The sequence below is a fragment of the Camelus bactrianus genome, chromosome 6 (assembly GCF_048773025.1).
Source record: "Camelus bactrianus isolate YW-2024 breed Bactrian camel chromosome 6, ASM4877302v1, whole genome shotgun sequence".
NCBI lineage: Eukaryota > Metazoa > Chordata > Mammalia > Artiodactyla > Camelidae > Camelus > Camelus bactrianus.
The window spans coordinates 61,972,176-61,994,559 of NC_133544.1; the positions used below are offsets into that span (position 1 = coordinate 61,972,176).

Sequence of the window (22,384 nt, forward strand, 5' to 3'; positions counted from 1 at the left end):
AAACTTTGAAACTTTCAGATGCCAGTGTCATAAAAAGAAATAGGTCAAGGCTGCAGGCTGACTTGATTCTCTATCTCCTAAATAATAGGATTTAACTACAGCAAAAAATGACCTAATCCAGTAGTAAAGCAACCCCTGTGACTAAAACAGAAGACTTTTGTTATATGCAGCATAGTTCACCTGAAATTGAGCAGCAAGTGTATCTCTTTCCGTGGAAGTTCATCTGTCTCATTTCTCCTGCTCAAGATAAGAGGTTTCCCACAGCGCATGGTTGCATTCTCATCACTTTGCCGGTTTAAGGACTGAACTGTCAGAAGAGCTTTCAGTAATTGAAAGTTTTCTCCACGATTCTCCAGTCCTTTGGCCCACGTATATTGGCCATGTAAGATATCCCTGTTGGTATGTACACATACACTTTGCCTTGAAATGTACGATTTTCCCCTTGGATTTATGTTTATGAAATCAGAGCTGGGTAGTAACATACACTGAAATCACAAACTGGTGTATGTGTACATACCCGCTGGGGTGAAGTTCTCCAAAAGGTAAGGGTCACACTTTCCAAAGGGGACACAAGCATGGGTGGTTTCACGGAAACCAGTTGCCAGATTCTCAGCTTCTGCATGTGTTTTCCTTAAATGCTGAAGACCATGAGTGAGCTGAAAACTTTACTGAGCGTCAAGCCAGCGAACACGGCTTCCAGGTCCAGCTCTGCTGTCACCTGGGGTGCACCTTGAGCAAATCCTTTCGCTTACCCCTCCGACCACAATTTTCTGAGGAATTAGATGACCCCCAGGTTACTTTCCAATGTGAAGCAAAAAGGGCTTCAGCCTGTTTTACTTGAAGTCATGCTAAATTCCCAGAGCCTGATCGCTTAATAGCAGTAGGTTTGAGGCACATTTGAATTAGTTTGAGGTAAAACATCTCTTAAGAAACAGTTTGAGCTGGACACATACTGTGGCGTACATATTTTTTTAAGTCAAAGAGTACAGTAAATTCATCTTTGATTGTTATGAAGGATGCTCAAACCTCAGACTTCGTTCTCTATTAAGTTCTCAAGCCACTTAACCTTTCATTGTTTTAATCCAAGACCATTTAACTTCCTACCCCATGTTAGTAAATCTTAATGGGTTCTTCTTCCTTGGTGAGGTTTCTCTATTATTTTCCACCCTTTGTAGTCTTATCTCCTATTTGTAAAAATGTGTTTATTTTCATACAGTAGTGTTAGCTACATAATGCATAGGATGTATGGGTGGTACTTGCCTTGATACCAAATATACAAATAAGGAGGCGACAATGTCTTTCTTACGAGAAAATGTAAGAAATTCAGTCTAATTGGCTAAACAGATACTTAACCTGGTAATCATAATAATGGGTTGAATATGGTAATGGTTGAATAAAGTGCTAGGGAAGCTTGGAGGAGAGGGCACAACCTTCTTTTTCATGTTGATGAAATCCAATTTACTCTTTTGTTGCTTGTGCTTTTGGTGTCATATCTAAGAAAACATTGCCCAGTCTAAGGCGATGAAGATTTGTGCCTATGTTCTAAGACTTTCATAGTTTAGCCCTTATGTTTAGGTCTTTGATCCATTTTGAGTTAAATTTGTATGTGGTATGAGGTCAGATCCAGCTTCATTCTTTTCCATGTGGCCATCCAGTTGTCACAGTACATCTCATTGAAGACGATTCTTTTCCCGCTGAATTATCCTGACACCACTGTAGCGCCACTTGGGTGAACTGTCCTGACTTAGATCCCACTGTGCCAAATTCACCTTGGTTTTCTTCCTGCCTCTCAGGCTATCTCCTCTCAGTGCCCTTACAGGCACTTTACCTTCACCTTACTCTAAATGATAAAATTTTTAAAGGTGTGGTTTGGAGAGCTCTTCCCATCTCTCTCTAGTGTTGCTTCCTAGTAAGCTTACCCACTCCCATTCTCCTTCTGTGCCAACGACTTGGAAACTTTATCTCCATCCCAGACCTCTGCAGAGCTTCGTATCAGAATATCGATTTGCCTTACTGGCTTCACTCAGATGTCTCATAGACAGCTTAAGTATAACATTATCTAAAGTGAAATATTTGATTCTCAGGCCTACTCACCCTTCAAGGAACTTTCTTTCCTGCAGCTTTTTCTATCTTGTAAATTGCACTGTGTACATACCCACGAGTTCAAGTCGGAAACCTGGGATTCACTCGCTGTTTTTCCTCTTCCCTCATCTACCATATGCAGTCCCTCGGTGTGTGTCTCAAATCTGTCCACGGCTCTCATCTCCACTGACATCATTCTACTGTAGGCCACCATCCTCTCTTACCTGAGTTACTTAGCTTCTCACCTGTTCATTCTCTTTTCTCTCTTGCTTCTGTTCGCAGACTATAGCCAGAGTAAGAATTTAAAAACTGACCTCAGTCCAGGTTACCCCCGTTTTAAAACTCTGCAGTGGCTTCTAGAATCTCTTACTATCCATCTCTTTACCACGGTCCCTAAGCCCCTGCATAATCCGGCTCCTGCTTCTCTCTCTAGGCTCATCTCAAAGCATGTTCCCCCTTTTACAGCTGCACTAGTATTTTGGTTCCTAGAACACAAGTCCCCCCCCCCCTTTCAAGCCTTTGCCCATGGGTTTGCCTCAGCTTGTCTTTTCACAACACAGCTTAAACATTAGCTCTTCAGACGGGTCTCCCTCACTGAAGCTAAGTCAGTTTCTCTTCCCTTGAATTCACTATCGCAGCACATTGTTTGCTAATTGCCTGGCAATTTTTAAATTGTGTGTGTGTGTGTGTGTGTGTGTGTATGCGTAACACATACACACCTACCCATACGTTGTTTGAACCTATACATGATGTGCCTCTTGAGACAAGCTCCTGGCCTGGCATGGAGGTGAGGACAGTGTGTTAGGGGAGCTTGTCGACTTTACCTAGGACTGTGTTCTCAGCCTGCTCCTTTGCCTGTGGCAAGTAAGATGACCAGAAACCATTTCAATGAATAAACAAACTAGCAGGGAAATGTGGAAAAGACGGGGTGACCTCTGATGGGTGTGAATTACCAGGTAGTCAAGGAAGGAAAGTGCATCACAAGTTGAATAATAGCCAGAGTGTGCAGAGGCTCAGGGCAGGGAGAGAGAGCATGCTTGAAGATACTGTTTATGTTCCTTGAAGATTGGTAGGACTTTGTGCATGGAGAGGAAATACTTTTTTCACTTTGTTTCATGCTTAATTTATTAAATATTTCTACTAAACAAAACTTGGAAAATCAGATTTTCTTAAGCTTTTAAATGTTCTTCATCACAATCTAACAGGACTGATTATTCTGAATACTTTAGATACTTTAAACAGATAAGACATATGCAAAAATAACAATTACAATACTTAAAAGAATATTATATTTAAACCTGTTATGAGCTAGCAACACCATGAGTTTATTAATATATGTCTTCGCTACTTCTTTACTTCTTCATAGATCTTCCAAATGTAACCAAAGCGCTTATTTCCACATTTCCTGAGTCTAGAGGAATCGGGTTGCCAAACAATTTGTTTTCAATGGGACACAGCCTGATGATACTGTCTCCCAAAGTGATTCCAGCCTGAGTCCCTGGATATCTAACTGGGCCCTTTCTGTAACTGGACTTCATTTCACATCAGTCGCACTTATGTTAAGCCCATGGTTTTTACATGAGTCTGTCTGGGATGTATCCTTTGCTTGGCTGGGCCGGCATTATATAATCCTCCACCATGTCATTATACACTGATCTGGTATGTATCTTGTCATCATTGGTCAAGTTATCTAGGGGTTTCTTCTGGCAAATGTGATCTAGTGTCAACAGACAGCCAAATTTCTAGAGAAGAGAACACACTGACCACTGACACCTTTCAATCCTTTCTGGAACGGTTTCTATTCTTTTTTTTAAAAAAAAAAACCATTTTTTTTATTGAGTCATAGTCATTTTACAATGTTGCGCCAAATTCCAGTGTAGAGCACAATTTTTCAGTTACACGTCAACATACATACATTGTCACATTCTCTTTCACTGTGAGCCACCACAAGATCCTGTATATATTTCCCTGTGCTACACAGTACAATCTTGTTTATCTATTCTACTTTTTGAAATCCCAGTCTGTCCCTTCCCACCTCCCATCCCCCTGGCAACCACAAGTTTGTATTCTATGTCTATGAGTCTGTTTCTGTTTTGTATTTATGTTTTATTTTGTTTTGTTTTTTAGATTCTGCATATGAGCAATCTCATATGATATTTTTCTTTCTCTTTCTGGCTTACTTCACTTAGAATGACATTCTCCAGGAGCATCCATGTTGCTGCAAATGGCGTTGTGTTGTCCATTTTTATGGCTGAATAGTATTCCATTGTATAAAAATACATCATATTTATTCAGTCATCAGTTGATGGACATTTAGGCTGGAACAGTTTCTATTCTTTCTGAAATGCCTTAGCTTACTCTCAGTTTCCTGTATTTACCTACTGCTACTGGCACAGATAGAAACAAGTAATACTTTCACATATAGATAGATACATAAAAGAAATAAAACATCTAAGTATTTTAATAATCTTTACATATTAACAGCAATCAAATAAAAATTAAGCATCTGGTTATAGTTAATCTTGTTTTGGATTTCAACTTCATTTTTGTACATTTTCTATTAACTCAGCATTAACCAGTTATGGCTGCAACAAAGTTATATAAAATTATTATAATTGTTATCCTCTTCACTGTTACGACTTTTATTGCTATTGATGTTCTAACATCACAGTGGATATACAACTTATCTAGTAGTACCTGCTTTAAACTGGCTTCTCTTTGGGTGCTATCCCTACCATCTCTGAAGGTATCTTTAATATCTTTGTTGTCTGGCAATAAAATATGTCAGGCCGTTCTGAGTTTTCTTTGCCCCAAGGTATGGAACCCACTGCTTTCCGAAGAACTTTGCTTTCTTCTAGCAGAAAACAGGTTGGCCACCAAAATCTAAGTGCTAGGCTTGCATTTAAGTACCAGTGTTACCAAAAAAAAGTGCTATTGTTAATGTTTGGACACCGTTAGGGACAGAGCTGGACATAGCATTCCTTGTTATTCACACTGATTTATTTACAAATTCATTTATTACATACTCTACCTACAGAAAGAGACTGATCAAAATTTAACAATTTTCTAAAATTTGTCAAGGAAAAAATTAGGCAGTAGATAGAGACTGGAGTTTGTTGGGTGTGGCAAATGAGTAGCTTGGCACTTGATTAGGAAGGACCCAGTTCAGTTGACTGTAGCTGAGATAAATGCCCTGGACTGCATCAACACTTGGATGCGGGGTATGATGGAGAGTTAACAGTTAAAGGTGAACTGAATGTAGGATGCTGGGTGGACAGAGGGCCACTAACTAACACAGTAAATTCAGGAGGAAGAGGAATAAAGGGTCACATAGAGGGTGAGGAGGGAAAGAATGGGCTAATGTTACAGTAAAGGTTGAGAAGCAGACAAATATAGATAGTATCTGGCCCCTGTTTATTCCACAGTAAATGTGCTGAATGACAGATATTACTAATGCCACAGTAGGTATGAGTTCAGACTGCACTACAAATGCTAGGCTAAATACATATTTTATTTAATTCTCAAAACAAACTCTGAAAAAGAGGTACTGTTTTTATCACCTTGAGGCTGATGAGAAAACACAGGCTCATAGAGATTAAGAAGTTAACCTGAGGTCACACACCTAGTACGCAGCAGAGACGCACTCAAACCCAGACCTCTCCGACCTCTTACCCCAGCCAAGAAAGGAATGAAACTGACAGGGAAGAATCAAAGTGATGGGGAGAGGTGGGGAGAGAATCAAGAAATGGTGTGCCATGGAAGCCCAGGGAGAAAGCCACTTTTAAAAAGGAATAGTCAGTCCACTTGTGGTCCCATGGCCAAGTGGAAGAAACTTAAATTAGGCAATAGACTTGACAGGTCATTGGTGAGCTTGAGAGACCATGTTAGGAGATTGGGGTGGAAGCCACAGCACTGAAAGTTCAAGGTGCCTGGGAGCATGAGAGGTCACAGTAGGAGTAGACTCTTCCTTCAAGAACGTTCATGGTGAGTGAGAGAGTAGGGAAGGAAAGATGAGCTTAAATGGAAAGCTTAACAGAAAGACACTTTAGTGCCAAATACCTGAAGTTTCTTTTTTCAGTAATGGCTAAAGTTTAGTGTCTGCCGTGTGCCCAACACTATACTAAGTACTCCATTTGGACAACTTCATTTATTCTTCACATCCTTACGAGGTAGGTTCTAGACCAACTCCATGACTGGTGAGGAAACAGAGGGCAAGGTATTTGTTCAAGGTCACACAGCCAGCAAGTACCAAGCTTCACATGTTGAACAGAATTTGTTTTGGCTAGTAGCACTGTGGAGGGTTTTCAGATTGTATCTATCAGGACTTGAAACTGTGGTTTTTATGGTAAAAGGCACTTGCTTCCAACTGTAATAAAAAGCAGAGCAGATCATAGCCAGTTTATTGCCATATATACCAAAGACAGAGAACAAAATCCATTTTACCAAGTTTAGAGCTATTTTAGGTTAACTTTAGAACAAGGGTTCCCTCTCTGCAGCTGCATTTCAGCCACCCTTCTGAGAGCCTGATATTCTCTGAATAAAAGAGAACCAAAAGAAGTGTCCTTGAATTCATTCTCCTGATGCCCTGTGACTCAGAACATCTTCATAAGGACCAAGTTTAAATGAATACTGAAGGAGACTGGTGGATTTCTCTATATATCTCAAGTTTAAGTGTTTAAAGGACATGAATAAAATCCTAAATGTTTGACCCCTGCTGTTGAAAATATTGGGACAGTGATTTGACAGCATAGTATGAACTCAAACCTTTTATGGAACAGGGAGGGGCTGAGTCCTTGGCTATGGCACATTCCTGTGACTTGGGAATGGCCGAGGTTCCACTAAATTATTTTAACGTCACCAGCAGAAGAGGTTTGCTTAATAGAATGGTCTGTTCTTCTTCCTTTGGTAACGCCAGCAATAGATAACTTCAAGGTCTCCTTCAAGTGGACTTTTGAGTTTATGGGTTTACAAAGTGCTCCTGAGCGCTGAGTCCATTTTTCTTTGTCATCCAGCTGCAGGCAACAAACAAATTTCATGGTCCCTGAAATTAGCCACCAACTTAAGACAAAAGATAATTCTGGACCTGCCACTCAGCATGCTATATCTGTTCTGCTGCCTCTATAAAGCAAGCCTTTTTAATGTAATTACATGACTTGTCCATCTGTTGCTTAGTTGATGAGGACAGCCTGGATTTATTTATTTTTCCTTCTTTAACTTAGGAGTCAGTATAGTTTATTGTAGCATTTCCCAAAACAGATTCTGCAGAAATCCAGACTACTAAAATCATCTCTGCAAAACGAGATTATCTGGGAATAAACATGTTTGGGAAATTCTGCTCACAGAGCTTTCCTGCTTCCACCTCTACCACTTTTTGATTAACAGTTTACATTCATATATTCAGGGTTTTCTAAAGTTCTGCATTAAGGAGCCAGCTAGAAAGCCATTTCGTAAAGCCATTTACTACAGAATTGAGTTTTCTATGTAGCACTTTGTTAAACCACAGGACCACTTTGGGAAATGCTGACACAGTCATTCAGAGCTTTGAGGTCAACTCTCAGCTTCTATGTATTCGACTTTTGTTGATTCCATATATAAGTGAGATCATGCAGGGTTTTTTCTTTCTGTGTCTTGCCACCAAGGCAGGGAGGTGGGGGAAATGGGAAGGTGCTGGTCCCGAGTACAAAGGTGAAGCTATGTAAGATGAGGAAGTCCACAGAGCTAATGCACGGCATGATGACTGTAGTTAATAACACTGTATTGAACACGGGGAGTTTGCTTAAAGAGTGATTTCAGGTGCTCTCACCACAAAAAAAAAAGGAAAAAATGGCAGCTATATAAGGAGATGGCTATGTTAACTAACTTGATTGTAATGATCACTTCACTATTTACATGTATATAAAATCAGCATCTTGTATTCCTTATATGTATACAATTTTTATTTAAAAATGGTTTTTAAAAAAGAGCTTTGAGGTCAAGATCTGGGTGACCTTGGGCAAGCTATCTCCCCTCTCTGAGCACTTGTTTCCTTAATTGTAAAGTAGGTTAAGAATAGGTTCCTCTGAGGGATTTGACGAGTTCCCACGGCACCAGCACACAGTAACCATTCAGCGAACTGCAGCTGTCTCTGTGAGTGACTGGCTGATGTTCGCACCGCATCCGTGCCCAGCATGGGTTAACAACTCTTCCTTTTGGAAAGGCTTGATCTAACATAACCTGGGTTTGTAACAGAATTTATCTGATTAGTCACTACAGCAAAAGTACAAGTGAAATTTAACCTTTTGGAAGAATCTCCTATCTCAAAAGGGAATCCTAGAGATTGTCCAACACTGAGATGCAGCTGTGTGATTAGTATTGATTAGTCCATGTAATGTAGAAAGAACCTGGTAATTTACCCAAGCTCTCAGAGAATTAATGGAGTCTGTGAATTAAGAACCAACTTATTTCACCCGGTAGGCCTCTGCATTTAATCACTGTTTGCAGAAGTTAATATCACCATTCTTACTTAAATTATTCATTTATAAAATGTTTAATGCAGACACAGTCCTAAGCAGCAACTCCCTGGAAGCATCACGATTACCATGCAACCGAATTACCACCGTCTGGGGAGGAGGTGCCTGCTCACGCTGGGACGCAGCACTGCGTGTTAGTGGTTCCGAGCGCCTTTAGGACTGAGAAGGGACCCTGCGGTCTGGGAACCAAGTTTCCATGGGACTTTTCTTTTCTTTTGCTAAAATGGCCCCTAGTGATAGAGACCTGAGCAATGAAAATTGGAAGCAGAAAAAGGAAAGAAAAAAACATCTTGGATGAATCCCATAGATTTGTATCCAATAAAATTAATTTGTTTCCAGTACTGGACCAGACTTAAGTGAACCTTACGTACCCATGAAAATAGTTGTGCTTAAAAAAAATTAATACTATAGACAAGAATAGAATACGGACTATTTAATCTATTCAAGGAATAAATTATCATTGAACACTTTGGGAATACAATATGAGAGTTACTGATGTTCCTGGCCTATTAACAGGTTTCATATAATAGATCTCCCTGCCAACTTTTTTGAGTTTATTATATTAAAACCTAAATTTTTTTTCCCCACAACTGGTCTTTCTTTAAGTTAGTTTGGAAAAATGGGGCTTTATTGTACAGTTATTCCTAAGTGGTTGATTGCAGAATACAAGTAGTCCACACAAAACTATTACCAGATTTCAGTTTTAAAGAGCGCCCTGCAATGACCATGTTTCCTCAGCACTGAGTACAGACTGGCAAAGTTTGATCAATCGCCTATCTTTAGGTGATTTTTCTACTTTTCTCCAAATGAGTATTCTGCATTTCAAATATCTACATATATATTTGATATAGGAAGTAGCTACTGAAATTGTTTAAATTGCCTCTTTACTAGCCATAGAATTAGAAATTTTGATTACCAAGATACAACCTGAACGCTAGGGAGATAGTAAAAAAAACCAAACAATGTTTACAGTTGTTGGCATGGTTTGTGTGCTTCTAAAAAAATCTTTCCTCTTCTTTCTCTTCTGTTGTCACTTTTCAATATATCTTACTCTCCTTCCCTCATTTTCCTATACATTCAGATTTCTTTTAATTGTCTTCAGTGACTGAATACAATGCTATAGCATTATCTCAAATTGCTCTCAGTAAAACCTTCTCAATCACTTAATGTAAAAGATACCAACATAATTTTTTTAAAAGCACATATTGAGTAGAGCCAATGTGAATGTAACATCAATGAAGTAAGACTGGTCCCTGCTCTGTCCTCAGAGACTATAATTCAAAAGGTAGTTGACTTTATTTGCAGTGGCTGACAGCCTCTTTTCAGACTGCTTGAATAAATTTGGGTATTAATATGCTTCCTGCCTATTTAGAGAGAATTACTGTTCTGTCTGCCTCAGGAGACTGTTTTATTTCCAGCTTTAACTGAGCACAATATGATGGGCCCCAACTTTTGAGTTACGCATTCTGCTTAACAAAGCATACCTTGATTTAATAAGCGTGTGTTCCACTCTCTCTGAGCAGCACACCGAACTGCACACAGCAGGTATACAAAGATCTGAGTGTCTCCTGGGAGCCTCAAGACACTTGGCCCCAGGATAAAAAGAGAAATAGACATGCAAAGGAACTGGGTGGGGCTGTGCAATTTTTCCAAAATTTCTGGAGAACAGATGTGATCTTAGGGAGGTGAAGGGACAAACAGCTACTGAGCACCTGCAGGCACTTTGTATTAATCCTTATCTTCATGTCCCCAACAGCCATGTGAGGTGGATGATACAGTCGAGGAAACCAAAGATTAGAGCAGTTAAATCACTCCCTCAGCATCATTCTGCCAGTGTGTCAACACAACACTGCCTGGCACATTGTGGGCACTCAAATGAGGAGTTTTGAACATTGAATGAGTCTTTCAGGGAAGCAATTTTTAGCATGCGCCAAGAACCTCAAAAATGTTAGGTCCTTTTTTGTGTCTTGTGTTTACCAGTTTATTATAAAGGATACAAATAAACATCCAGACGAAGAGGTGCATGGAGTAAGGACTAGAAGGGTCCCAAGCACAGGAGCTTCTCCTGTATGTCCTTTGAATCAGCAGTTTAACCTCTAAGAATTATCAGAGATGTGGACAAAGATTGTGTGTGTGTGCATGTAAATGCAAGAAAGAAACCGTAGCCTCACTCTAAAAAGTAAAACTTTCCTAATGATTAGTGATCGTGAACATCTTTTCATGTACCTGTTGGCCATCTGTATGTCTTCTTTGGAAAAATGTCTATTCAGATCCTCTGCTCATTTTTTCATTTTTTACTGTTACTAAGTTGTTTCAAATATATTTTCTATATTAACCCCTTATCAGATATATGATTTGCAGATATCTTTGCCCATTCATTAAGTTGTCTTTTTGTTTTGTTGATGGCTTTCTTTGCTGTGCACAAGTTTTTTAGCTTCATGTAGTCCCATCTGTTTAATTTCGCTTTTATTTCCCTTGCCTGCAAAGACATATCAAGAAAGATACTGCTAAGGCCAAGGTCAAAGAGTGTACTGCCTGTGTTTTCTTCTAGCAGTTGTATGGTTTCAGGTCTTACATTCAAGTTTTTAACCCATTTTGAGTTGATTTTTGTGTATGGTGTAAGATCGTGGTCTAGTTTCATTCTCTGGCATGTGGCTGTCTAGTTTTCCCAGTGCCATTTATTGAAGAGACTGTCATTTCTCTACTGCATATTCGTTGCTCCCTTGTTGCAGATTAATTGTTCGTGTATGTGTAAATTTGTTTCCGGGCTCTCAATTCAGTACCAGTGATCGGTACGCCTGTTTTTCCACCAGTACCATACTGTTTGGATTACTATGGCTTTGCAGTCTAATTTTAAATCGGGGAGTGTGATACCTCTAGCTTTGTTCTTTTTTCTCAGGATTACTCTGGCTGTTTGGGGTATTTTGTGGTTCCATACACATTTTAGGATTTTTTGTTCTATTTCTGTGAAAAATATCATTGGGGTTTTGATAAGGATTGCATTTAACCTGTAAATTCCTTTAGTAATAGGGACATTTTAACAATGTTAATTCTTCCAATCCATGGCAAAGAATATCTTTGTGTCTTCTTCAACTTCTTTCAACAGTGTCTTACAGTTTTCAATGTATAGATCTTTTACCTCCTTTGTTAAATTTAATCCTAGGTATTTTATTCTTTTTGTTGCCAGGGTAAATTGGATTGTTTTCTTAATTCTGCTAGTCATTAGGGAAATTTAAATTAAAACCACAATGAGATATTACCTCATACCCATTAAAATGGTTATTTTCCAAAAAGATAAGAAATAACAAGTGTTGGGGGGGGTGTAGAGGAAAGGAAACCCACATGCACTGTTACTGGGAATGTAAATTGATGCAGCCACTATGGAAAACAGTATGGAGATTCCTCAAAAAATTAAGAACTATATGATCCAGCTCTTCCACTTCTGGGGATTTATTGAAGAATATGAAAATACTAATTCAAAAAGATATTTGCACCTCTATGTTCACTGCAGCATTAATTACAGAGGCCAAGATATGGAAACAACCTAAGAGCCTACTGATGGATGAATGGATAAAGAAAATATGGTATTTATATAGAGAGAGACAGACAGACAGGCAACGGAACTCAGCTATAAAAAATGATGAAATGGTGCCATTTGTGACAACACAGATGGACCTTGAGAGTATTATATGAAGTGAAATAGTCAAGGAGAGACAAAATACAGTATGATTTCACTCATGTGGAATATTTTTAATTAAAATTAAAAAAAACCCCACACAGATGCAGAGACACAGTAGTGGCTACCAGAGAAAGAGGAGGTTGAGGGAGGATGAACTGGATGAAGGGGGGTCAACTGTACGGTGACAAATGGAAACTAAACTTGGTGGTGAGCACACTACAGTGTATATAGAAGTCAAAATAGAGTGGTGTACACAGGAAACATGATGAAAGCCAGTGCTACCTAAATAAATAAGGCCAGGAGGAAGGAAAGAAAGAACTAAAGACCAAACACTTTTGGACACACACCCAATATCTCTAAAAGGGAACTAACTGAAAAAATTACAAGTGTCATGTAGCCATTTATAAACAGTATTTTCAAAGAAGTCTTCGTGACATGGGAAAGTACCCACAATAGGACATAGTACTAAATAAATACAGTATGGTCTCAACGTTGTTTTAGAAAATTTACTGGAATGAAAGGTACCATAAATGTAAATATGGTTATCACTAAGCAATTGAGTATTATACAATTTTATTGCCTTTTTATAGTAAAATGTATTCTAAATTTTCTATAGTAAGTTTTTTTAGCTTGTAATAATGACAAGATGTGTTCGTTTGTGTTGTGATTTAAAGAAATGCTTTAGGAACTAGTACACTGAAGTCATTCCATATAGTTAATGCAGACTGTCATTAATCTCAACACAAGAGAATTCCCATGGAGAGCCAATGAAACAGTGCGTCAGAGAACTGGCTCTGCGGCTGGGCTGCCTGGGTTCAGAACCTAGCTCTGCTGTTCACTTCCTGTGTGATCCCTGGCGCACTGCCAACCCTCTCTGTGTTCATTGGTGCTCCCATCTGTAAAAATGGGATCAGTGACATGCCCAACACATAAGGTTGTTGTGAGCAGCAGACTTTAGTAAGTGCCTAGACCGTAGTAAGTGTTCAGGCAGCTGTTATTTCTGCATTGGATTTACGAAGCTGTTTAACTTCTATTATTTTTATACCTTAAAGTTCTTTATTTTAAGGCTAATAAGCACAACAGATTTTTTTTAATAAGCTCTCCCTTTACTTTTACTATAGCAATAGCATTCCCCTTTCTGCATTTTGTTGTTGACTTAATTCATTGAATTCCTGGCACAATCTCTAGATGAGATAGTTGGCTTCATTAGACACAGACTAAATAAATCCTTAGTCATTTGGCAAGTTTAGAATTTCAGAACCTAGTTAGATCATGTAGCAGCATCAATCATGTGTCCAACCCTCTGCTAAGCCATGGAGAAAGCATTAGAAGGATGATATATACCTCCTGTCTCTATGTCAGCCAGTATTTACTGAGTGTCTCCTGTGTATCATGGATTGGAGATACATAAATGAGAGAGGCACAGTCCCTGCCCTCAAGGAGGGCACACTAGATACCCAACAATTACAGGCATCGTAATAAATGCACCATCTGAAACAGACACAAGGTAATGTGTATGCTGGGGGAACCTATGGTACAGGGCAGGCTAGACATGACAGAGTTTCCTAGGAGAGCGGTCTGAAGGGTACTGAAGCACAGGAGTAAGTGGGGAGGCTGAAATGAGAGCAGAGGTCAGGCAGAGGTAGCAGTCAGCATGAAAGCATGTAAGTAAAAGAAACATGACACATCTGTGAACATTTAGGTAATCTGGCAAGACGTAGGATTAGGGAATGCTAGGGAGGAGGGAAAATGGATGGGCTTCTAAGAGATGAGCTGAGAGAGAGGCAGGGCAGAAGTCTCAACTTTACCTTGGAATTAGTGAGCAGATGGTATCGGATTTGCCTACTTAAAAGTTTACTATGAGGGAATTACATTCAATATCTGATAATAACCAACCGTGAAAATAACCTGAAGCTAACACAACCCCATACATCGATTACAGTTAAATAAATTTAAAAAAAGTTTAGTATGGAAGCGTGTGGAAGATGGACCAGAAAAGGTGGTGAGGGCACGGGACAACAAAAGGCTACTGCTGTAACTCTGAGGGCAAGAGGGACTGGACAATACAGAGACGATGAAGGTGGCCGAGGGCCAAGAGTAGAGAGCTGGATAGGAGGTGACCTGTCGTATGTGGTAAAGGTGAGGGAGGAATCTGGACTGGACTCCCAGGTTTCTGAATGGGGGAGCACGCTGGGCAGATAGTGGGGTTATTCACTGAGCAGGGGGCCCCAAAGGGAAAACAGGTGTGACAGCTGAGCAGGGGGCTCCAAAGGGAAAGCAGGTGACAGTGGGTCAGGTATATACATAATGAATTCAGGGTGACTTTGGATCACTCACCTGGAGTTGTCCAGTAAGAAAACATGGGTCTGGGTCTGCAGCCTCAGCAGCCCAACCCAGAAAGAGAGAGAAGTTTGGTCACTGAAGCCATGAGCTGAGTACAACTGTGCCAGGAAGGGTCTGCAGAGTGAGAAAGAGAAGAGGGCCAAGGACAGATCCCTGGAATTACAGCATTTGCAAGATCTCAGAAGAGAGTAAACAAGCAGGAGACCCAAGTCAAGAGGAAGATTTTGAATACTTAGGGAATTGTCAACAGAGTGAAAGGGGCCCGTCTCGGAATTTACAATCCAGCTAGGAAGTCACTGCACCTACAGGTGAAGAAATGAGGTAGAAGAGTTGCCCACGACTGTGTCTGATCAGGTGCCCAAGAAGGACACAGACAGTTCTTACGAAGTTGAGAAGAGAATGGAACTGACCTGAAGCTTGAGAAAGGTGATGGGACTTCACTGAGCTTGAAATATGGGTAGAATTGAAACCAGGAGAGGACATTTCAACAGAGGCAATGAGATGGGTTCAAATCCATCTTCATGCCTGAAAATAACTGAAGGTAGATTTTTTATTGAAGACAGTGTTTGGTTCCCTCTTACAGTTAAAACATTTGGTTCTCTTTTAGTTGTAACAACTGCTGGTTAAATAGTTCTCATATAAAACTGGGGTAGTGTTGATCTGACATCTTGTACGAGACGAAAAGGAAGTCATGACAGGACAGCAGTATGGCTTACGCAGAGCAGATTCACTGCAGAAACACAGATGGCTTTGAGGGCATCGTCAGGGTCAATTCCATATACCCTCTTCATTTTATGGCAACTAACTCTAAAATCCCTTTGGTTTAATATAGCTGTTCCCGGCTATGAAGCTGCAGCGTCCCTGCCCCATCTTGTCTTCAGCCTCTGGTGGCTAAGTGTGGATATGAGGAAGGAAGCAAGAAAGGGAGGAGATTTTCTCGTGCCCCACCCCCACCCCCACCCCCTGCACCTTCAGTCCCTTCTCCATCTTCCCATCCCATCCCATCGGCCTGCTCCTTCCTGGGAGCACCAGACCTGCAGTGCAGCTTAGGCAATAACTCTTCATTTACCAAGAGGAGTACCTTGAGGACAGAGACAGTCAGGCGTTACCTTGGGAAATAACCTGTCAGAACCTATCTATGCTGGTCTGCTCACAGTTCTGTCACAGTGATTGCTTTCCAGGATCAATGCCGTACCTGCAAAGAGAAGGGTACAGAATCAGGAAAAGGCATTAGGAAACCAGGTTCCAGTGCTAGCTGTGTCACTTCCCCAGTGATGTGATCTTGTGCAAGCCACAGAGCCTCAACTAGTCTCGGTCTTTCCACAGAATTTCTGTGACAATCAAATGAAACATTTGTGAAGATGCTTTATGACTGCAAAATGCTACTCAAATGTTAGGCAATAGTATAGGCTATCATCAGAGTCGTGATGTGAGAGCAAAGGGGGACCCGGATTATTCCTCCTAAATGTGTTCTGAAGACCTAGCATTTCCATTCCAGCCCTTGCATTCAATCAGGTTTCTCCAGAGCCACATCTCCTCTGGTCCCTATCCATCTGTGCTGATTTATCTTGGCTCCTATAGGGCCTGATGCAGCTGAGTAATAGTAAGTTAACTCCATTCTCCTCCCCTTAGCGCATACCCTTAAAATCCATCCCTAAAGAAGAAAAATGGAGAACAATTTACAAAGTGCTTCCTCGGGGCCAGGTACTTTCTTCGCCTGAGATCCTTTTCCACAAACCACAGACTGTTCCCACGGAGGAGGAATTAGGACACTTCTGCAGTTGAGACCAGTGGAAATTACATTTCTATTAAAAGCTGTCTGTGGCTAGATGTATCCATCCCAGGTACAAAGTTAAATGATGTAATAAACTTACTCAAAAACATAAAGCTATTACATAAAATGCCACTTAAATTATCTTCCACTCAGTGTTAACAAAATACAGCCATCAATTTCCCCTGGCTGTAATATTCCGAGTTGCTAGGTCTCAGTGGGTTTTGCGTCTGCAAGTTCTTCACTGTTGAATTCTGTTTCCCGGTCCTGGCAAATGGGATGTCAGGGCTGCGTAACTGTCTGAAACGTGATGGTTTTCAGCTTTCTCAGTATCATCACTCGTGAATCTGGGAGTGCTAAGTTTCTTCTAGGACAGGTTTCTGTCACTGTTTCCTACCTGCTGGCTAAGCGCAGTGCCAAGGCCCCGTATTTCATGTCCTAGAGATGGAGGCAGAGAGGCCCAGCCAACCAGGCCATGGCTTAGGATTCAAGGTCAGGAGCCAACGTGTCTCTTCTGAACTATGAGGCTGATCCAGAGCTTCTCACGGAGCCATACATTTAGGGATGAAGGGGCAAAATGGAGGGGAAACATTGAAAGGAATACGGACATTGTATCTGGAGAAGTTCCGTGCGCCCAGTTTTCCTGTGGTTTTTCACCTAACCCCAGGTCAAGAGGACGTGCTCCTAAGATCCAGATGTGTCTCACTGAACTTGCATGATTCTGTGAACGTGTTAGGATTTCCAGGGTGCTCACCCCTGCAGGGGTCTGTCCCTGTAGGTCAGCTGAGCCAGCTTCTGACGTGCTTGCTGTCCTCCTTCAGGAAACAGCATCCTCCACTCGGCGGCCGACAGCGTCACCAGCGCAGTACAGAAAGCGAGCCAGGCCTTGAACGAGCGCGGGGAACGGTTAGGCCGCGCAGAGGAGAAGACGGAAGACATGAAGAACAGCGCCCAGCAGTTTGCGGAAACTGCACACAAGGTGGGTCCTGCAGAGGTTGTCAAGGAGCTTCGGTGCCCAAAACTGTATTTCAGTGTATTTCCCATGATGGGAGGTACAAAATCAAGCCCTCCTTTTTTCCTTTGGCCCCTTTATGCAATTTCCTTCCACTACTTAGTTAAGTACTAGAGTCATGGAAGATTTCGTCTTGGACCCGTTTCTTTGGTTAAACCAGTCTCCTTCCTGACATCTTCATCCTTGTCTCTGATCTTGGATCTTTGGGAAGTTTAAGGCTCAAGTTCCAGGGAACAGGATGGAGGGTGAGGAGAGGCGGCAGGTCTAAGAATGTCCCCCCTACCTTGGCCGGCGCTTGAAAGGACTGTGGGCTGCTTGTGCTTACTCTTTTTGTGCTGTCCCTTTCTGGTCATGAGCCCGGCATCCTGTGTTCTTATCTCTTTATCATATGAAAAGCAAGCTGTAGTCCAGGGCACAGGGCACCTCGGGGCTAGTTTCCCCTCACCAGGGACCTTGGACCTCTAAGGCTGACCTGCGAGACTCCCACCACCTCTGGGTCCAGAGGATGCCGTTGGTGCACACACTCACCAAGAATCTGCCTCTCAAAAGGGTAAGGGAGAGTTTTTATTGTAAGGCAGCCAGCTGTCTAAGGCAGGCGCAAACCAAAGGAAACAGAGGCCCTGTTGGTCAGGTGATAAAAGAGGATTTATTACTGTTCTCGTGCTTCAGATCAAAGTACAAATACAAAGGACATTCGAAGTTCTTTTCTGGCTAGTGATTCAAATTTAGGTTTCCAGAAACAACAACTGATAATTGTTGGCATCTCAGACTCATAATCTGGCCTTTCAGATATGCTTTTCAGGTGACCTTTAGGGAAAAAAAACTAATTTGCTTTAACAGAAAACCCACTTCTGCTGAGGAAACAAGAATGGACAACCTGAAAAGTAATGGGAAAAATCTCCCCAGCTGAGCCGGGGTGGTCTCTCCCTGGTGGATCTGGATCTGAACAGATGCTTCTCACATCCCCTTCCTCCAGCCCTTCTGCACAGACCTGTGTCGTTGTGCCATCAGTTCCCTATTATGACAGCATCTTACTGCACTGCTGCCTTGAGGGCCCATTTGGAGTTCAGAGTTGGCCAAAAATGCAGGCAGCCTTGCTGGGGGCCAGAGCCTTGCTTGCCGTGGCTGTCACAGAGTGAGTGAGCTCAGAATTAAGGTTCCCCTCCTCCCTTCTCCAGCCTTTGTGATGCAGGAATGATGATGGAATGGGGATGCTAGAATTCCCACCCAGCTTCATTTATAGCAACAGCAAGTGTAGTGATTTAAGTGGTGGGGGTTGAGATGGGCAGTGGAAGTCTGGGGAAACATTTAAAGTGTTGATCTGGGGAAGAGAAAAGCTCAAGGGAATTATTTTTTAATAATTGTCCTCAAGTCTGGGAAGGGTGATAATGCAGGCAGTTCCCTTTTCTGTCTTGTCAGACAGAAGAGGACACTCAGTAGTGCACTGATAACATTTTGCTAAAACAAGAGTGTAGGTTGATGATTAAACCATAGACCAGGTTACCAAGGAAGTCTGTGAAACCGCTCTTCTAAGGTAGAACAGACAATACTTGGAGGTCATCCATGTCGGCGTCCGCCTCTGATGTACAAATAGTGGCTGGGATAAGCTAACCATACGGCTAGAATTCCTGGCCTCAGTCACCGTTTCCCTGACACTGTGGCCAAGTCTGCTAGGCAGCTGGGGAGGCAGTATGGCATGGCAGTTAACGTCTTGTGTTTGGTCTACCGTCTCAGTGACCTTGGATAAGGGCTCAATTTCTCGAAGCCCCAGCTTCCTCATCAGCAAAAGAGGGCCAGTTAATAGTAGTAGCACCTCTGTCCTAGGGCACTGAGCAAACTGAGTGCACTCAGACCTTCAGATCTGTTAGCGCCATACTTGCTGCATATAAACCTCAATTAATACTAGTTATATTTCCATAAAAATGGTTTCTGCCGAACCTGCCCTAATTGGTCATATGCTGAGAACCATAGGGGGTTGGAGGAACGTGACCCAGGATCCCAGCACAGGGATGGGGAGGGACTGGAGGTGAAGATTTTGTGTCCTCCAAAGTAGGCATCCTGCTGAATGCCGATCCTGTCTAGACACAGAGCGGCCCTTAAAAACTGGACCTGTCAGAACAGAAGCTGACGAGGCCACCAACGGCCCAGGGGGCCCTGCCCACTGGGAGGACCGTGCCAGCCAGTTACCTGCTTTGCTAGAGACAGATGAGTAAGTGGGGCAGTCTCCACTTACTCTCATTTCCCCTCCAGGGGGTGTTATTAGGGCAGGTTCGGGAGCTGCTAGTGTCTGTTAGTACGTTTGAGGAGGTGTGAGAAAGACACTATGGCAGCCAGACTTGTGGTTTTCTAAAACGGACGTGTGCTTATGAATCACAGCATTGGCAGGGTTCCTAACAAGGAGACTGACCCCTTGTAATAAGGTGTGGCTATTTTCCCAGGGACTAGGACTGATCTGTCCCCTTGGCATAGGCTGACCACGATGGTATCATTTACAGGCTGAGACTCCGCCAGGCCTACTGGTAAGGAGAGAGTTCAGAAATGGAACCCAGGCCTTCCGCTCCCCCCAGCATGGCTATGTTCAGAAGTTGACACACAGTACGTACGTTAGAGCCCTAACAGAGCGAGGCAGTTCTGGGTTACAGTTCCTTTGGACTCCCTGGCTTAATAAGGACACACAACCCCAGCTGGAGAGTAGGGCACACCTTCTAGACTGCAATAGAAGAGGATCTCCTAGGCTTTTCCCAGGACCCCGACAGTGATCCAGGTACATTAGTGAGTGAATCACCTTCACAGGATCCTGCCATCAAGATACCTGGTTGCTTGCCTCCTGTAAAGCTGATAGAAATGTACCTGCATCCCCTTTCCCCCACTTCCCTTCAGCCTGGCTTGGAGAAGCATGGTTCCTTCCTGAGCTGTGGGCTTGGCACAGTCTCAGATCTCAGGAGAGGCCAGAGAGCAGGCCTGCTCTCTCTCCCTGCCCCAAAAAGCACAGCGTTGCAGTGTGCACGGTGCTTTGACACCCGCCTCGGCTGGTGAGTCAGCAGGCGAGAGCGGTACCCACACCTAGGCATCCTCAGATGACATTTCCCCCAGAAAGGAGCAGTGATCTGCCCTATTTTGCACAAGCCCACGTTTGTGGGGGAGGGAGTGGTAAGTGGCATTTCCCTCACTGGCCAGGAATGGCTGCCTCTGTCCCTACTACACTCATCTGCTTCCCGTGGGTCTGAGCCAGAAGGGACCTCAGGAGCCCAGGCCTCTTAAAGAACACCCCCAGTGTGAGTAATGGCTTTCTCCACGATTGCTGTTGTTACTAAGATGGGGCTATTTACAGTTTTGAAAGAGAAAGCTTTCCATGTGTTTAAAAAAAAATAGCAGAAGGAAATTTTTAACTTGTATAGGAACTCTGACATCAAAATTAATCCATAAGCATTTGAGTTGGAGATATTTACAGACATGAGAAAACTGAGGCACCGAGCAGTCGTGACTTTAGAGCTCAAGGTCATACAGCAATTTGCAGCAGGGAAGCAACAGTACCCTGCCTTCCATATTCTAAAGCTTCTAACTCCCAGGAAATTAAAGAAAAAAAAAATTAGGTAGCATAAAGAGTGCTGGCACTTCCCACAAAAATACCTCAAATGGCAAAATGTCCAAACCAGCTGCATGTCTGTAAAGCTGAGCTGGCACGGCCCTGCCCAGCTGGGACTCCCTCAGCATCAGTTCCAGCTGCACTGGAGTGGTGACCAGGGCCCAGTGTGAGCAGCAGCACGATCACTGCCGAGGATTAATGGCTGTGGGTAAATTGGCACAAGCCCATTAGCTGAAGGCTAACAGCTCAGTGAGTAACAGGACAGCAGCACTGATCAAATATTTATGGTTGGTATTCATTATGCATGATACTAAACAGCTCTGTGTGGATCTGAAGGGTCTGCATTGCTAAATAACGTATAAAACCTAGAGACAAAGCGAGAAGTGGAGGCCACACAGGGGAGGGGCTCCGAGCGTGGCTGAGGGGTGGGACGGATCTGAGGGAGAGCACCGGCCCTGCCATTTCCACCCACCATGTTTCCTGAACTATAAAGTCTCCGAGGTCAGGAGTTAGTAACCACCTCCATCCTTCTTGGCAAAAACCTACAGCACTTAGCAGGGCAGCCTGGGCATACTCGGGACTTCATGAACACCATCTGACCATTGACTGCTGGTGTCAGCACTACTGAAGGTCCGTGGTTTAGGATGGCTTCACCAGCCAGACGCGCCCAGAGCTAAGGTTTCCCAAATAGAGACTGATTTAGCAACACGACTACTCCCAGTCACTCCAGCCCCAACCTCAGAGTCAATCCCTAATAACAGACGCTGGACACACAAGGACTCCCATAGGTCAGCCTCCGCCCTGCCTTCTGCTTCACACCAGCGTATGGGCTCCTTGGTAAGAATCTGGCTAAGGAATGCAGTATCAGGTTTACTTTTATGTTTTGTACCTGCATACATTTCCTTAAATATTTATCAACGTGGGCTCCAGCTGGCTTGGGAAGTTATTGCATGATACAGTGGTATCTGGTGTTCCCATTTATAAAGACCTTATGTTTCAATAAACAACATTTCTCAAACACCAGTGGGAGTAGTAAATCAAGGTCTGAATTTGGTCTATTGTTCAGCCGTGCTCAGTGACACATTCTGTCAAGTGCTCTGGACCTCACTGAATGTCCAGGATGTTACGTGGCTTATTGCAGACTGTTTCTCTACAGCTGGTGATTTGTAATACTTTATGAGATGTCAGTAAATACTTACATTTGAGGAGTGTTGGTCTTCCTGGATAACCACCAACCTGGGAGCCCAGAGGCCTCTGCTCTACTCCCACTGATCTGTAGGGTAGGTCGCTTGTTCTGCCTGCGCTTTGCCTTTTCCATTTGCTCCTTCAGTGAAATGAAAGGAACATCACAGAACATCCTCCGGGACCTGGACACATTCACCACCATCACTGTAAGGAGGGG

The 22,384-nt window shown here is 42.7% G+C and overlaps 1 protein-coding gene and 1 long non-coding RNA gene across 5 annotated transcripts in view; one reads left to right on the plus strand and one right to left on the minus strand.

Moving 5' to 3' along the window:
* The window catches only part of STXBP6 (syntaxin binding protein 6), a 222,264-nt gene that overhangs the window by 196,723 nt on the left and 3,157 nt on the right, over positions 1-22,384 (plus strand). For 3 of the 4 annotated variants that reach the window (XM_074365698.1, XM_045522637.2, XM_045522640.2), the window contains 2 exons: positions 17,206-17,363; positions 19,892-19,991. In XM_074365698.1, the coding sequence (XP_074221799.1) occupies positions 17,206-17,363; positions 19,892-19,991 (258 nt within the window). The remainder of the gene's footprint in view (positions 1-17,205; positions 17,364-19,891; positions 19,992-22,384) is intronic. The other variant, XM_010963022.3, reaches the window with a different exon arrangement.
* LOC123619123 (uncharacterized) lies at positions 5,638-22,335 on the minus strand. Its single transcript, XR_012507568.1, has 3 exons — positions 22,182-22,335; positions 15,723-15,808; positions 5,638-7,094 (listed from the first exon to the last, which is right to left on the minus strand). It is a non-coding gene; the product is annotated as an uncharacterized LOC123619123 (long non-coding RNA).